The sequence below is a fragment of the Cherax quadricarinatus genome, unplaced genomic scaffold, assembly GCF_038502225.1.
Source record: "Cherax quadricarinatus isolate ZL_2023a unplaced genomic scaffold, ASM3850222v1 Contig4780, whole genome shotgun sequence".
NCBI classification, from domain to species: Eukaryota; Metazoa; Arthropoda; class Malacostraca; order Decapoda; family Parastacidae; genus Cherax; species Cherax quadricarinatus.
This window is the reverse complement of record NW_027199806.1, coordinates 1-18,058: the sequence shown is the minus strand read 5'-3', so window position 1 is coordinate 18,058 and position 18,058 is coordinate 1. Positions and strand designations below refer to the sequence as shown.

The 18,058-nt window shown below is 38.6% G+C and overlaps 1 protein-coding gene across 1 annotated transcript; it reads left to right on the top strand.

Annotated features, from left to right (window-relative positions):
- The first annotated feature begins 869 nt into the window (after positions 1 to 869).
- On the top strand, positions 870 to 15,081 carry LOC128691602 (acidic mammalian chitinase-like). The gene is made up of 2 exons (XM_070081876.1): positions 870 to 1,072; positions 11,751 to 15,081. The coding sequence occupies exons 1-2, from the start codon at positions 923 to 925 to the stop codon at positions 11,904 to 11,906; spliced, it is 306 nt and encodes a 101-aa protein (XP_069937977.1). The 5' UTR covers positions 870 to 922; the 3' UTR covers positions 11,907 to 15,081.
- The last annotated feature ends 2,977 nt before the right edge of the window (positions 15,082 to 18,058 follow it).

Below are 18,058 nucleotides of genomic sequence, written 5' to 3'. Positions count from 1 at the left end.
TAAGCTACCTTTTTCTCTTTTATTACACCCTTTACTTCATCATTCCACAAATCACTCTTCTTTCCTCCTGCCCCCACCCTCCTATAACCACAAACTTTTGCCCCACATTCTAATACTGCATTTTTAAAACTATTCCAACCCTCTTCAACCCCCCCACTACTCATATTTGCACTAGCCCACCTTTCTGCCAATAATGATCCGATATATCAGTTGCCCCTCTATAAATATGTACATCCTGATGCCTACCCATCAACCTTTTATCCACCAATACATAATCTGACGAATGGCTAATGGAGGAAAGATTCTTATTCCATTTCCCCATGGATATAAAAGGAAAAGCAATAAGAAGAACTATTAAGATTAAATCAAAGAAAACTCACATGTATGTGTATACATATACATGTACATGTATGTGTAGTGTGACCCAAGTGTAAGTAGAAGTAACAAAACATACCTGTAATATTGCATGTTTATAAGACAGAAAAAAAGACACCAGCAATCCTACCATCATGTAAAACAATTACAGGCTTTCATTTTACACTCACTTGGCAGGATGGTAGTGCCTCCCTGGGTGGTTGCTGTCTACCACCCTACTACTACTAATCATGTGATGTGTGAATTTAAGAAGAATAGAATCTTATGTCACATAATTAATGTTAATGCTAAACTTTTTAAATGTTCATGTACATTTATTTATTTTTATTTTTTTTTTTTTTTTTTTTTTTGAAGCACAGGACATCAGGTCATTTACCATAGGTTGTAGCTAGGGTTCAATCTTCCATCTACTTAAGTGTGAGACACACACTACCTTCTTTTACTCACGAACTTATTGCTTGAGTATTTCAACTGACATGAAGGGTAATCTTGCAGGTTACTTAGAAGTTCTTGGCACAATGTTGGGTCACCAGCCATTGGAAAAGGAATGTTGAATGGAATTGTAACCTACCCAGAAGCAGAGTTACTTATTGCAGAGGGAGCTCAGCGGTACTTTGATGAAGAAAGTCGCGTTCCGTATGCTGTGAGGGATAGAGACTGGATTTCGTATGATGATTCGCAGAGCATCAGGGAAAAGGTATGCTGTTGGAAAATTCAAAGCTAATCCACAATTTGAAAAAGTAACATTAAAGAACATCTAGGGCAGGTTAGGTTAGGTAAAATTCCTCAGGAAAGAGGACAAGTGTTTCCTGATGCTGATCTTAGTCATACGGTGACCCACAGCAAGAGCTTTTGGTCATCTGACTGAGGCCTTCCACTGGCTTACCACAAATAATGATCTACCTTAATTTTTAAGGTAGATAATTATTTGTGTATTTAAGGCTGGTTTGAATCATTATTAATTTGGTTTGAATCATTATTAAATTGGTTTGAATCATTATTAAGTTGGTTTGAATCATTTTCATCTAGTTAATTTGAATTATTAACAAATTCATTGGAATCATTATCAAGATAGTTTGAGTCATTATCAATTTGATTTGAATTATTATCAAGGGTCACCCCGATCCATAAAGGAGGAGACCAAACAGAGTTGAATAACTATAGGCCAATATCCAATTTGCACCCTCTCTCAAAAATCTTCGAAAAATTAATTCATAAACGAATCTACTCCTACCTTATCTCCCATAACATTCTCAACCCCTGCCAATTTTGATTCAGGCCTAATAAAAATACTAATGATGCTATTATACACATGCTAGAACATATATACACTGCAATAGAGAAAAAAGAAGTCCCACTGGGGATCTTCATTGACTTACGTAAAGCTTTTGATACAGTTGACCATGACTTGCTCCACGTAAAATTGTCACACTATGGTATTAGAGGGCACTCCCTCAACTACCTCAAGTCTTACCTCAGCAACAGAAGCCAATATGTGTACGCAAATGGGGCAAGCTCTTCCGCACAACCAATTACAGTTGGTGTCCCACAGGGAAGTGTCCTTGGCCCTCTTCTCTTTCTCCTATACATAAATGACCTACCAAATGCTTCGCAATTACTCAAACCCACACTTTTTGCAGATGACACCACATACGTCTTCTCTCACCCGAGCCCAGTCACGCTAGCCAATACTGTAAACACCGAATTACAGAAAATATCTACCTGGATGAGGACTAACAAACTTACACTAAACATTGACAAAACCTACTTCATTCAGTTTGGTAGCAGAGCTACAGATGTACCTCTTAACATAACGATAAACGGATCACCTATCACAAAGCTAACAGAGGGAAAATTCTTAGGAATCCACCTCGATAATAGACTCAAATTTCATACACATATACAACAAATTTCTAAAAAAATTTCCAAGACTGTAGGCATACTATCGAAGATACGGTACTATGTTCCACAGTCAGCCCTCCTGGCCCTTTATCACTCTCTTATTTACCCCTATCTCACCTATGGAATTTGTGTATGGGGCTCAACAACAACTAACCATCTCAGACCACTAATTACCCAACAAAAGGCTGCAGTTAGAATGATAACAAATTCTCACTACAGGCAGCACACTCCACCAATATTCAAAACACTCAACCTACTCACCATACAAAACATCCATACTTATTATTGCACTTATTACATACATAGAACACTTAACTCTGATATTAACCCTCCCCTCAAACATCTCCTTGCCAACCTCAACAGAACACATGACCATAATACAAGGCACAGATCACTCTTTGATGTTCCTTGTGTCCATCTCACGCTATGCAAAAACTCAATGCACATAAAAGGCCCTAAAATCTGGAATTCATTACCTTTAAATATAAAAGAAACTCTTCCTGTTTATAAATTCAAGTCTCTACTCAAAGTTCACTTACTCACTCAAAACCAAATAAATACTGAATAACTGAACCATATAAATTGTATATCCTAAATGTTACTCACAATTATATCACACAAATGTTAAACCTAACTTTGTTATTTTTTTTAAATACACTACCTAACAGAATACTTCATTCTACTGAATGAACAGCAATGCATGCAACCATATGACCTGTCTTTGTAATACTCATTTGTATTTTATAGTTATCTGTTTACAATAATGTCTTATCACTGATTTCATCATTGCTTAGTTAATCTTAAGTTAATGTTAAGCCAGCCCGTAATGCTATGCATATAAGTGGCTTTGCCATGCTGCTCTTACCTGTATTTTTTGTACCTCTGTTTGTATGCTATAATTTTAAATAAATAAATAAATAAATAAATAAGTTGGTTTGAACCATTATTAAGTTGGTTTGAATCATTGTCAAGTTGGTTTTAATCATTATTAAGTTGGTTTGAATCATTATTAAGTTGATTTGAATCATTGTCAAGTTGGTTTTAATCATTATTAAGTTGATTTGAATCATTACTAAGTTGGTTTGAATCATTATCAAGTTGGTTTGAATCATTACCAAGTTTTTTTGAATCATTATCAAGTTGGTTTGAATCATTATCAAGTTCATTTGAATCATTATCAAGTTGGTTTGAATCATTATCAAGTTGGTTTGAATCATTATCAAGTTGGTTTGAATCATTATCAAGTTGGTTTGAATCATTACCAAGTTTTTTTGAATCATTATCAAGTTGGTTTGAATCATTATCAAGTTGGTTTGAATCATTATCAAGTTGGTTTGAATCATTATCAAGTTGGTTTGAATCATTATCAAGTTGGTTTGAATCATTATCAAGTTGGTTTGAATCATTATCAAGTTGGTTTGAATCATTATCAAGTTGGTTTGAATCATTATCAAGTTGGTTTGAATCATTATCAAGTTGACTGAATCATTATCAAGTTGATTTGAATCATTATGAAGTTGACTGAATCGTTATCAAGTTGGTTTGAATCATTATCAAGTTGATTGAATCATTATCAAGTTGGTTTGAATCATTATCAAGTTCATTTGAATCATTATCAAGTTGGTTTGATTCATTATCAAGTTGGTTTGAATCATTATCAGGTTGATTGAATCATTATCAAGTTGGTTTGAATCATTATCAAGTTGATTGAATCATTATCAAGTTGGTTTGAATCATTATCAAGTTCATTTGAATCATTATCAAGTTGGTTTGAATCGTTATCAAGTTGGTTTGAATCATTATCAAGTTGATTGAATCATTATCAAGTTGGTTTGGGTCATTATCAAGTTGGTGCGAATCATTATTAAGTTGATTTGAATCATTATCAAGTTGGTTTGAATCATTATCAAATTGACTGAATCATTATCAAGTTGATTTGAATCATTATGAAGTTGACTGAATCGTTATCAAGTTGGTTTGAATCATTATCAAGTTGATTGAATCATTATCAAGTTGATTGAATCATTATCAAGTTGGTTTGAATCATTATCAAGTCAAGTCATGAGTCCGGGACAGACGTAAACAACCAAAGTGTCATCTCCCAAGAGCACTTTCCTACAGGTTTACCCATATAAGAAGAAAATATTTCTGTATTAAATATCTAAAGTTTAACATGTTTATCTCTTTCTACAACTTGCCAATTAATTGTGAATTGTTACAACCAGGGAGTTGTACATCCATTACATGTATATACTGCATCTTAAGTAACAAGGAATGTTATAGATTAGCTGCCGGCTTGGTATATATTAAATACAGTAAATATGAGTACAGTGTTTCCTAGATATTTATAGGGAGTCTGCATTTCTAGAGATCTAGACAAAGTGACAATTCTAGTTATACAAAATTTTGTGTACTTGACAAATTTTCTTTCAGATATACAAGAGGGCCCCACCTTACAGCGCTTTACTTTATAGCATTTTGGTAATGAAGCTGTCTTCAGTTATACCCATTCTTCATTTATCCAGACTTCCTATAAGCTAAGGATGAAAATATAAGGTGAGTAATATGTGTACTGTATATGCATTTTTTTAGGCCTAGTTCTATAGTTCGCTTAATATATGATAGTGTAAACATGTTATCAGGCTTTTATATGCATTTGAAAGTGAGAAAAGCTATGTTTCACTTTACAGTGATTTTTACTTTACATCAGTAACCTGGATCCTAACTTACTGTATAAGTGGGGCCCTCCTCTTTGCTCAGTTTTTATATCAGCATAGTCCTTATATTTCACTCTAATCTGGTTAATATTTCATAAAGCATATCGTCATGACATGTTACACTGATTTGCCTAATATTCATTTAAAAAGATGCCAGAGTAAAGGCATTTAATCACTGGAAAAGTTCTTCTTTCAACAAACCGGTCATATCCCACTGAAGCAGGGTGGCCCAAAGGAACAAATGAAAGTTTCTCCTTTTAAATTTAGTAAAATATACAGGAGAAGGGGTTACTAGCCCCTTGCTCCTGGCATTTTAGTCGCCTCGTATGACACTCATGGCTTACAGAGGAAGAATTCTGTTCCACGTCCCCATGGAGACAGGAAAAGTTAGAGAATAATTTAAACATAATCTTATGGTGTATGACCCCATAGTTTAAGGTCATTCATCAAGCCCCACAATTTAGGGTCATGCATCAGTCCCCACAATTTAGAGCAATACATCAAGCTCCACAATTTAAGGTCATGCATCAAACCCCACAATTTAGGGCTATGCACCACACTGCAGGTTAGAGGTTATGTGCCAAGCCCTGCCATTTAACCCTTAAACGGTCCAAACAGATCAACGTTCAAATTCATAGCGCTCCAAAAGTAGATCTACTTTTTTTTACATATTTTCAAATATAACAAAAAAAAATGTAGACAGAAGTTTCTTTTACACGTTTTCAAATGTAAAACAAAAAAGAAGATCTACATTTTTTTACATACTTTCAGATGTTGAAAAAACGTATATATACGTTTGGACTGTTTAAGGGTTAAGGTTCATGCACCAAGCTCCACAATTTAAGGGTTGCACACCAAACCCTACAATTTAAGGGTCTTACACCAAGCCTAAGAAAAATCAGTACAGTCAGAAAGCTAGGTATTTGACGATATCAAAGATTTAGCCAGTATCGATTCTCAGTTATAATCCAATACTGTCAAAACGAGCCAATACCAGTACTAATACCTTGACACACCACTACAGAAAACCCTTAAAGTATTAGATATGAAGTGTTTGTAAATCCAAGGATTTACAAACACTACATATAATCCAAGGATTTGCAACACTTCACATAATCCAAAGATTTACAAACACTACATATAACCAAAGGATTTACAAACACTTCATATAATCCAAGGATTTTTGCATGCGGGTGGCCCAGTGGCCCAGTGGCCTAGTGGCCTGGTGGCTAAAGCTCCCGCTTCACACACGGAGGGCCCGGGTTCAATTCCCGGTGGGTGGAAACATTTCGACACATTTCCTTACACTTGTTGTCCTGTTCACCTAGCAGCAAATAGGTACCTGGGTGTTAGTCAACTGGTGTGGGTCGCATCCTGGGGGACAAGATTAAGGACCCCAATGGAAATAAGTTAGACAGTCCTCAATGACGCTCTGACTTTCTTGGGTTATCCTGGGTGGCTAACCCTCCAGGGTTAAAAATCCAAACGAAATCTTATCTTAACTTATCTAACACTTCACATAATCCAAAGATTTACAAACACTACATATAATCCAAGGATTTACAAACACATCATATAATCCAGGGATTTACAAACACTAAATATAATCCAAGGATTTACAAACACTTCATATAGTCCAAGGATTTACAAACACTACATATAATGTAAGGATTTACAAACACTACATATAATCCAAAGATTTACAAACAGTTAATATAATCCAAGAATTTACAAACAGTTAATATAATCCAAGGATTTACAAACACTTTATATAATCCAAGGATTTACGAATTATTATTTTTTTCATTAACACACTGGCCAATTCCCACCAAGGCAGGGTGGCCCGAAAAAGAAAAACTTTCACCATCATTCACTCCATCACTGTCTTGCCAGAAGGGTGTTTTACACTACAGCTTTTAAACTGCAACATTAACACCCCTCCTTCAGAGTGCAGGCACTGTACTTCCCATTGCTGAATATAATCCAAGGATCTCTCATTTGATAATAAGGAAGCTCACAAATTTGCAGGTGCAAATATATTATAGAATTAATTATTTTCTGCCATGTGTGAAATGACTTGATAAATTGTAATGAGAGGATTGTAAACAACCCACTGCACTGACGACTCCAGCCCACAAGAAGCCAGTGGTAACACTAATAGGCCAGTGTGTTGTTCACTGTACCATGCTAGATTAATGCAATTCATCCAGCTTTGTATATTTCTATACAGTTTTGTTTTAACACATCGGTTGTTTCCCACTGAGACAGAGTGACCCAAAAAGGAAGAAACGCTTTTATCATCACTCACTTGATCACTGTCTTGCCAGAGGCATGCCAATACTACTGTTAAAAAACCGCAGCATGTCTCCACTTCTCCTTTTATACAATATAGGAATGAAATAGACTTCCAGACAGGCACCGCTTATACAGCAAGTTAGGTTCCAGGTGACTGCTGCAAAGCAAAATTGCTGTAAAGTGAAACATAGTGGTTTTTTCACTTTCAAATACATATAAAAGCCTAATAACCTCCTTACACTATCATATAAAAAGTGAGCAATAGAGCTAGGCCTAATAAATGCATATACAGTCTCTCTTCACTTAACAATGGAGTTCTGTTCCTAGGACCACATTGGTAAACGAATTCATCGCAAAATAAGGAACATACTATAATGGTAGTGGATTTGTGTCAACCATCATTGATAATGTTTTAATGTCGCCTTGGCACCATTTACAACATTTCTGGTATACAGTGGACCCCCACCTTACGATATTAATCCGTTCCTGAGAGCTCATCGTATGCTGAAATTATCGTAAGGTGAATTAATTTTCCCCATAAGAAATAATGGAAATCAAATTAATCCATTCAAGGCACCACAAAGTATGAAAAAAAAAAAATTTTTACCACATGAAATATTAATTTTAATACACACAAACTGACACTTACCTTTATTGAAGATCTGGTGATGATTGATGGGATGGGAGGAGAGGAGAGTGTGGAAGTTGTTAATGTTTAGAAGGGGAATCCCCTTCCATTAGGACTTTAGGTAGCACGTCCTTTTCCGGGGTTACTTCCCTTCTTCTTTTAATGCCACTAGGACCAGCTGACCATGGTGCAGCAACAGCTGATCGTGGTGCAGCAACAGCTGACTTTGGTGCAGCAGCAGCTGACCATGGTGCAGCAACTGATGACAGTGGTGCAGCAGCAGCTGACTGTGGTGCAGCAGCAGCTGACCGTTGTGCAACAGCAGCTCACCGTGGTTCAGCAACATCTGAATGGTGCAGCAACAGCTGACCGTGGTGCAGCAACAGCTGATGGTGGTGTAGCAGCAGCTGACTGTGGTGTAGCAGCAGCTGACTGTGGTGCAGCAGCAGCTGACCGTGGTGCAACAGCAGCTGACCGTGGTTCAGCATCAGCTGACTGGTACAGCAACAGCTGACCGGGGTGTAGCAACAGCTGACCATGGTGCAGCAACAGCTGACCGTGGTGCAGCAACAGCTGACTGTGGTGCAGCAACAGCTGACGGTGGTGCAGCAGCAGCTGACCGTGGTACGATAGTACATATTTCTCACCCTTTTTACCACAGAGTTGGCACTAGAAGCTTTCTTTGGGCCCATGGTGGCTTATTTAGCAGTTACAAGAGCTATAAACAATGGAATAATACAAAATGTATAGAATGTATGCATGCAACTGGCCACCCTGGCTTGTAAACAATGACGGCAGGGCTGGATGGATAGGATCGGGATGAGTCATGTTGGTCAGAAACAGCTGATGGTGGTGCAGCAGCAGCTGACCATGGTGCAGCAACAGCTGACAGTGGTGCAGCAGCAGCTGACTGTGGTGCAGTAACAGCTGACTGTGGTGCAGCAACAGCTGACTGGTGCAGCAACAGCTGATGGTGGTGCAGCAGCAGCTGACCGTGGTACAATAGTACATATGTATTTCTCACCCTTTTTACCAAAGGGTTGGCACTAGAAGCTTTCTTTGGGCCCATGGTGGCTTATTTAGCAGTTACAAGCACTATAAACAATGGAATAATACAAAATGTATCGAATGTATGCATGCAAGTGGCCACCCTGGCTTGTAAACAATGACAGCAGCCCAGCTGAGGCGCTCAGGCTAGACGGACAGGTTTGGGATGAGTCATGTTGGTCAGAAACAGCTGATGGTGGTGCAACAGCAGCTGACTGTGGTGCAGCAGCAGCTGATGGTGGTGCAGCAGCAGCTGACCATGGTGCAGCAACAGCTGACTGGTGCAGCAACAGCTGACCGTGGTGCAGCAGCAGCTGATGGTGGTGTAGCAGCAGCTGACTGTGGTGCAGCAGCAGCTGACCATGGTGCAACAGCAGCTGACTGTGGTTCAGCAACAGCTGACTGGTGCAGCAACAGCTGACTGTGGTTCAGCAGCAGCTGACTGTGGTGCAGCAGCAGCTGACCGTGGTGCAGCAGCAGCTGACCGTGGTGCAGCAGCATCTGACCATGGTTCAGCAACAGCAGACTGTGGTGCAGCAGCAGCTGACTGTGGTACAGCAACAGCTGACGGTGGTGCAACAACAGCTGACCGTGGTGCAGCAGCAGCTGACCATGGTATGATAGTACGTATTTCCCACCCTTTTTACATACGATCGCTTGAGAGATGGTATCTCCTGCTATCTGTTTTTCGTTTATCCACACCAGTAACAGTCTCGCAACATCTTCGAGTACTTGTGATCTCTGTTTCGAAAACAAACTTGCACCTTTTGCAAGAACAGCTTCCTTGATTGCCGTTTTGTTGGCCACAATAGTAGCAATGGTTGATTGGGGTTTGGTATACAACCTGGCCAGCTCAGAGACACTCACTCCACTTTCGTACTTAGCAATTATCTCTTTCTTTATTTCCATAGTAATTTTCACCTTTTTTACTGCATGGTTGACACTAGAAGCTTTCTTGGGGCCCATGGTGACTTATTTTGCAGGTGCAATCACTAAAAACGCTGTGATAATATGAAATGTTCCGATTGTATGCGTGGATGCGACCTCACTGGCTGGCTTGTAAACACTGGCACCCACGGGGCAGCTGAGGCGCGCTCAGACAAATCGCGTGAGGTGAGGCAAAATTTTTGCATTAAAATGTATTGTATGGTGGATTTAACGTAAGGTGATGCCATCGTATGGTGGGAGTCCACTGTATTTTTAAACATTTATACAGCAGTGTACTATGTATTGTAATAAACAAAATGGAGAAAATCAGCTCTAATATACATTATTTAGGTATTCATACTGGTCAGAGAACCCATTGTAAGTCTGAGTCATCAGTATATATAAAAATATGGTTATAAATAATGATAATTTTTAAAGGGGTGGACCGGTAAGCCAGTGGAAGGCCTCGGTCAGATGACCAAAGCTCCAAAGGCGGGTCATCATCTGACTAAGACCCGCGTCACGAAACATTTATTCTGTTTCCTGACGAACCTTACCTAACCTAACCTGAGTCATCAGTAAACGAGTACGTTGCTAAGTTAGGAGAGGCTGTATACTACAAACATTACTTACCACAAAATATTTTCATCCTTAGCTCATAATAAGTTGTGAATATATTTGTTGAAGTAAGTCTAAATGAAGTACGTATGGTTATACAATGGAACCTCCACTCGCAAGTTTAATCTGTTCTCTAACCTTGCTCATACCTGAATTTGCTCGTTTGCAGAGTCAATTTTCCTTATTTAAATTAATTGAAATGCAATTAATCTGTTCCAGTGGAATTCCAGGCACCGCAAAATACTTCAATAATTTCCCTAATATCAACTCTACGACTTATTTATCTATCACAATTCATCTAATATGACATAATAAACAATATAAATAACATAGAAACCTGATATATGCTCTAGAATGAATAAAATATATCATTCATGTAGTGGTATCGTTGGCGGCGGACAAGGATTTTGTCTGGAGACAGGACAAAATACTCCTTGAATAATTTTGCTAATTCACACAAAAAGTAGAAGATTTAATGTTATGCAGACTGCTGCATTATTGTAATAATTGTATAAATAATGTCAAACCATTCAAGACTGCATATTGAATTGAACATAGCCAAAAAATTGAACATTTCTGCTACTCTGAGCTCAATTTCAAGGTACTTTTTGTCGTGAAATCAATCAAAATCATATCTATTTCTGTAGTATATCTTCCATTCTATCAAATAAGACCAAAAAAATGAGAATACAACCATAAAAACCATACGAAAATACCGCTAAGGGGTGGCTAATTGCTGAGAAGTGAACTCCATTATTTATGTTCTGATTTCTTTCATTTTTGGTGTACATTAAGAAGCAAGTTTCCATCACACATTGCCGAAGTTTCAATAAGATAGTCCAACAAATAAACGAGATCCAATTCCCTAGATCACAAGCAAGAGCCCCTCACCTGTGTCAAGGAACCTCCCTTGAGGCCCACTTGCTTATGGAAATTTCGCTCATGTATGGAAGCAAAAAATTGACCAAGCGACTGCTTGTATTTGGAAAAACTCGCGGGTGGATGCACTCGCAAGTGGAGGTTCCACTGTAATTGAAAAATGCTGAAGTGAGACGAAATGCTATGAAGCAAAGCGCTGTAAAGTGGGGCCCTCCTGTACTTAGATGAATCTTATTAGTCCAGCATGGTCCACTGGATAGTTTTAGGACTGGCTTGTCATGGGTTTGAGTCCTTAGTGTAGCGAGATGTGAGAAATATTTTCAATGTATATTTTGGGATACTCAAAAAATATTTTCCAACAGGCACTGTGGGTCAAAAAATCTGGGTTTGCTGGAGTTATGACCTGGAACCTGAACTGTGATGACTGGGCTGGAAAAAGCCATGGCAAGAAATTCGAACTTCACAACATTATCAAAGATGTTCTCTTTGACAACGAGACTATTGACAACACAACATAATGTGTCAGTTGTCAAGTAAATGCATTAGAAAACTGACAGATTGAATAACAAGACACTTGGGCAACATATGAGAATCTTTATTGAGGAAATGTTTTGCCAGCCAGTGGCTTCTTCAGTCCAATACAAAGATGAACGGCAGAAGAAGAGGAGTAGTTGGAGGCATTCAATCCCTCAGCCTGAAGCTGATGTGGTCAGTCTATCAATCTTGAGAAAAGTACAGCATATGCTCAGAGAAGTGACTTATATACTTCAGGCAGGCAAGTTAAAGCAGAAGGAGGCAGAGTCACAGTGGAAACATCCACTAGTGTAAATGAGTCATGTCTACAGGTGAGACTAGTGTTGAAGAATTCCTTGTATCCAGATCCCATGATGTTGCAGCATCTGACACATGCGATAAATGGTTTAGAAAACTGACAAGTTAAAGAATGAGACTTCTTCTTTCAATGCACCGACCATATCCCACTGAGGCAGGGTGGCCCAAAAGGAAAAATGAAAGTTTCTCCTTTTACGTTTAATAACATATATAGGAGAAGGGGTTACTAGCCCCTTGCTCCCAGCATTTTAGTCATCTCTTATGACACACATGGCTTATGGAGGAAGAATTCTGTTCAACTTTCCCATGGAAATAAGAGGAAATAAACAAGAACAAGAACTAGTAAGAAAATAGAAGAAAACCCAGAGGGGTGTGTATATATATAGATATGTTCTTATACATGCATGTGTAATGTGACATAAGTGCAAGTAGAAGTAGCAAGATGTACCTAAAATCTTGCATGTTTATGAGACAGAAAAAAGACACCAACAAGCCTACCATCATGTAAAATAATTACAGGCTTTTCTTTTACATGAAGAATGAGACACTTGTGCAATATTTGGGAATCTTTATTGATGAAATGTTTCACCAGGCTGAGGGATTGATTTTCACAAACTCCTCCTCCTCATCCACCATTCTTCTTTGCATTGGACTGAAAAAGTCATTGGTTAGTTAAATGTTTCCATATTGTGTCAGTCCTGAAGTGATGCCTAGACCAGTGCCTTCATAAAAAATGTAGAAATTTGATTATATTTTTATGCTGTTTTCAGTGTCTTTACATTTTTTAATATGTTCACAGTATATCAGTTTTTTTTACTATGAACACAGTGCATTCCTTCAAACTTGCAAGCAGTATTATATTATAAACTTTTATCCTGTGTAAGTCATAAATTTTAGAATATTTAGTATCATGCTCAGGATTTGGGGCTGTCCAGCCTTTCCTCAGGTTGAATCTGGTTGATTCTCATTCCCCAGGGTGCTGCATGACCCCTACAGGTTTAGTTCTCCCCCCAGGTAATAGAGTAAGCATTATTTTCATTTGGGAGTCTTAGCTTTGTACTTTTTCCAAAGAAGTGGAGTGAAACAGCTCCCATAACCAAAGATTCAGCAGAAAATGTTTGTATCCTGTAATAACATGTAGAATCTAGTCTAGCAGTGAGGTGTGTGATTGTCTCGTTCCTGTTTTACTATAACATAGTACAGCTGTTTGAGTTTGTTAAGATTGTAAACATGTATTAGCAGTTAGATGTTTTCATGTTACAGAGGGAACAGGTAAAACATTTAGGATAATTAATATCAGAGAACCTAAGATATATATAAGAAAAGTATAGCAAAGCTATTGTAGCCAGGGCCTGGAAAATGTCAGGGATGAATTACGAAAATGTTCAGGACAAGAGCTGCCACTTCAGTAATAGCAATGTAATTTTAAGCTCATGTGTGCTCTCTTGTTTAAAATACTTGAATTTCTCAGGACTTAGTCTCTGCAACAGAGACTGGAAAGATGTCTCAGTCTTTACTTGGTAAATACTTGAAGTCCAAGTCTACAATTTTTCTTTTACCATACTGACTGTCTCTCACCAAGGTAGAGTGATCCATGACAAGGAACACTCATCATCATTCATTCAATAACTCTTGCAACAAGCTCCTTTTTTTTTTTTGACACACTGAAAAACTCTCATCTGGGCAGGTGACAAAAATAAAAGAAGAAACATTCACCATCACTCATTCAATCTCTGTCTTCCCAGAAGTGTGGCCCACATCACAGTTCTTGAAAGGTGTTTCAGGTCATTTTTTTTTCTAACACATCGGCCGATTCCCACCAAGGCAGGGTGGCCCGAAAAAGAAAAACTTTCATCATTCACTCCATCACAGTTTATAAAACTGCAACATTAATACCCCTCCTTCAGAATGCAGACACTGTACTTCCCACCTCCAGGACTCAGGTCCGACCTTCCCGTTTCCCTGAATCCCTTCATAAATGTTACTTTGTTCACACTCCAACAGCACGTCAGATATTAAAAAGCATTTGTCTCCATTCACTCCTATCAAATACGCTCACACATGCTTGCTGGAAGTAAAAGCCCCTCGCACACAAAACCTCCTTTACCCCCTCCCTCCAACCTTTCCTAGGTCGACCCCTACCCCGCTTTCCCCCCACTACAGATTTATACACTCTCGAAGTCATTCTGTTTCGTTCCATTCTCTCTACATGTCTGAACCACCTCAACAACCCCTTCTCAGCCCTCTTGATAATAGCTTTGGTAATCTTGCACCTTCTCCTAATTTCCAAACTACGAATTCTCTGTATTATATTCACACCACACATTGCCCTCAGACGTGACATCTCACTGCCTCCAGCCTTCTCCTCGCTGCAACATTCATCACCCATGCTTCACACCCATATAAGAGTGTTGGTATAACTATACTCTCATACATTCTCCTCTTTGCTTCCATGGACAAAGTTCTTTGTCTCCACAGACTCCTAATTGCACCACTCACCCTTTTCCCCTCATCAGTTCTGTGATTCACCTCATCCTTCATAGACCCATCTGCTCACACATCCACTCCTAAATATCTGAAACATTCTCCTCCTCCATACTCTCTCCCTCCAATCTGATATCCAATCTTTCGTCACCTGATCTTTTTGTTATCTTCATAACCTTACTCTTTCCTGTATTCACTTTTAATTTTCTTCTTTTACACACCCTACCAAATTCTTCCACCAATCTCTGCAACTTCTCTTCAGAATCTCCCAAGAGCACAGTGTCATCAGCAAAAAGCAGCTGTGACAACTCTCACTTTGTGTTTGATTCTTTATCTCTTAACTCCACACCTCTTGCCAAGACCTTCGCATTCACTTCTCTTACAACCCCATCTATAAATATATTGAACAACCATGGTGACAACACACATCCTTGTCTAAGGCCTACTTTTACTGGGAAATAATCTCTCTCTTTCCTACATACTCTAACCAAAGCCTCACTTTCCTCATAAAAACTCTTCACTGTTTTAGTAACCAACCTCCTATACCATACACCTGCAACATCTGCCACATTGACCCCCTATCCACCCTGTCATATGCCTTTTCCAAATCCATAAATGCCACACAAACCTCTTTAGCCTTATCTGAATATTGTTCAGGTCTAAAGCCATCAAAAAACAACAAAATTCCTTACATCAAGGGACTGCTCACAGAATCAAATGCAATGTTTGCATTTGATTCCGTGACCATTTGATTCTGCCATACACTTTACCAGGTATACTCAACAGACTTCTTTCTTTCTTTCAACACACCGGCCGTATCCCACCGTTGGCCCAAAAGGAAAAACGAAAGTTTCTCCTTTTACATTTAGTGATATATACAGGAGAAGGGGTTGCTAGCTCCTTGCTCTGGGCATTTTAGTCACCTCTTATGACATGCATGGCTTATGGAGGAAGAATTCTGTTCCACTTCTGCATGGAAGCTCAACAGACTTATCCCCCTATAATTTTTACACTCTCTTTTGTTACCTTTGCCTTTATACAGTGAAACTATGCATGCTCTCTGCCAATCCCTAGGTACCTTACCCTCTTCCATACATTTATTAAATAATAGCACCAACCACTCCAAAACTATATCCCCACCTGCTTTCAACATTCCTGTCTTTATCCCTTCAATCTCAACTGCCTTACCCCCTTTCATCCTACCCACTGCCTCATGAACTTTCTCTACACTCACAACTGGCTCATTCTCACTCGTACAAGATGTTATTCCTCCTTGCCCTATACACGAAATCACAGCTTCCCTATCTTCATCAACATTTAGCAATTCCTCAAAATATTCCCTCCATCTTCCCAATACCTCTAACTCTCCATTTAATAACTCTCCTCTCCAATTTTTAACTGACAAATCCATTTGTTCTCTAGGCTTCCTCAACTTGTTAATCTTGCTCCAAAATTTTTTCTTATTTTCAACAAAATTTGTTGATAACATCTCACCCACTCTCTCATTTGCTTTCTTTTTACATTGCTTCACCACTCTCTTAACCTCTCTTTTTTTTCTTCATATACTCTTCCCTCCTTGCATCACTTCTTCTTTGTAAAAACCTCTCATATGCTAACTTTTTCTCCCTTACTGCTCTCTTTACATCATCATTCCACCAATCGTTCTTCTTCCCTCCCCTCCTCCTGTTTAACCCTTTCAGGGTCCCCAGGCCCTCTCCCAGACTTGTTCTCAGGGTTGCCCAAATTTCAAAAAAAAATTATTTTTTCTTATGAAAACATAGAGAATCTTTTCTCGATCATAATGACACCAAAAGTATGAAATTTGATGGAGAACTTAGGGAATTATGCTCTCGCGAAGTTAAGCGGTGCGTAATCGATGTGTCGCTTCAGCGATTTTGCCCACTTTGAGGCCCTATTTTCGGCCAATTCCAATGTACTAGTCAATTCTTTAACTATTTCGCTAGAGCTCCATTTTTTCTATCGAATGAGTACAAGAAACCACCCATTTACCGATTTCAACCATCCAATACAGTGGTCAGAATTAAAAAATTTTGCCAATTTCACACAAATTTCAAAAAATGCCAATTTCCAAATAGGGTCCAGAATAAACAAGAAAGACATTCCTGGCACTAAAATAACATTTCCTCTGTTCATTAGTCACGTCCTCACGCCCCTCTTACATTGTTTTGCTTTCCACTTTGAATTTTTATTCTCACAAAAAATAGAAAATTTACTGTTATGCAGACTACTACATTAGTGTAGAGATGGTATAAATAATAATAGCGCACTTGTGAAAGAATATTAGACTCACCAGTTGACGTGTATTGGGACGATATGCATGATTTGTTTACTTTTGAACTTTGGTAAAAATCAAACATTTCTGCTATTTTGAGCTCAATTTCAAGGTACTTTTCATTGTAAAACCAGTGAAAATCATCTCAATTTCTGTAATATGTCTTCCATTCTATAAAACGAGACCAGGAAAACTATAATAAAGCAATAAATACCATACGAAAATACAGTGCAAAGTCGCTGTTTTAATCCAAAAACATGGTCAAAGTTTTTTTTTCTCATTACCCACTGTGTGCTGCAGGATTTTTTTTTTATACTGCACACACTGACCATAGACCCATTCTTTCTTTATATGTAGGCCTACCAGCTTTCTCTCACTAGATTTGAGGGCGCTAGAATTTAGGCGATACTAGTATGTCAAAAACCCTGGTGCCTAAGCCATACTAGTATCGTCCAAACCCCTGAAAGGGTTAAAGTTTTATAAAATCATGTTTCACTCTGTAGAGCTTAATCAAGTCGTATTTCACTCTGTAGAGATTTATTAAGTCATGATTTATTAAGTCAGACCCACAACATCCGCAGCTTTCCTTCAGTATGCAGGCACTGTGCTTCTCCCACCTCTAGGACTTAAGTCTGGCTAACCGGTTTTCTTGAATGTTACAATCAAGTTACCAAAACCACTTGCCTCCGCTCACCTCTAATGCACTCGCACAGTTCTTGGATATTCAAGCCGCTAGCATTCAAAACCTTTTTCCCTGTCCTTCTAATCCTACCTGGGATGACTTGCTAACCCTCATTACCCACACCTATGATTCATACACCCTTCTAATCAGTCTGTTTTACTCCATCCTCACTTACCTTCCCAAATTACCTCCAAAACCCTCCTCAGTCCTCTGAATTATATTTCATGGCAAACCACATCTACTTCCTATTTCCTCACTATGAATTCTCTGCATAATATTCATCCCACACTTTGTCCTCTAAGACGACATCTCCAGTGCGTTATACATAGCGTAAATTGATGTAGGATAATCCAAAAATTCCAGGCAAAGTGCTATACAGT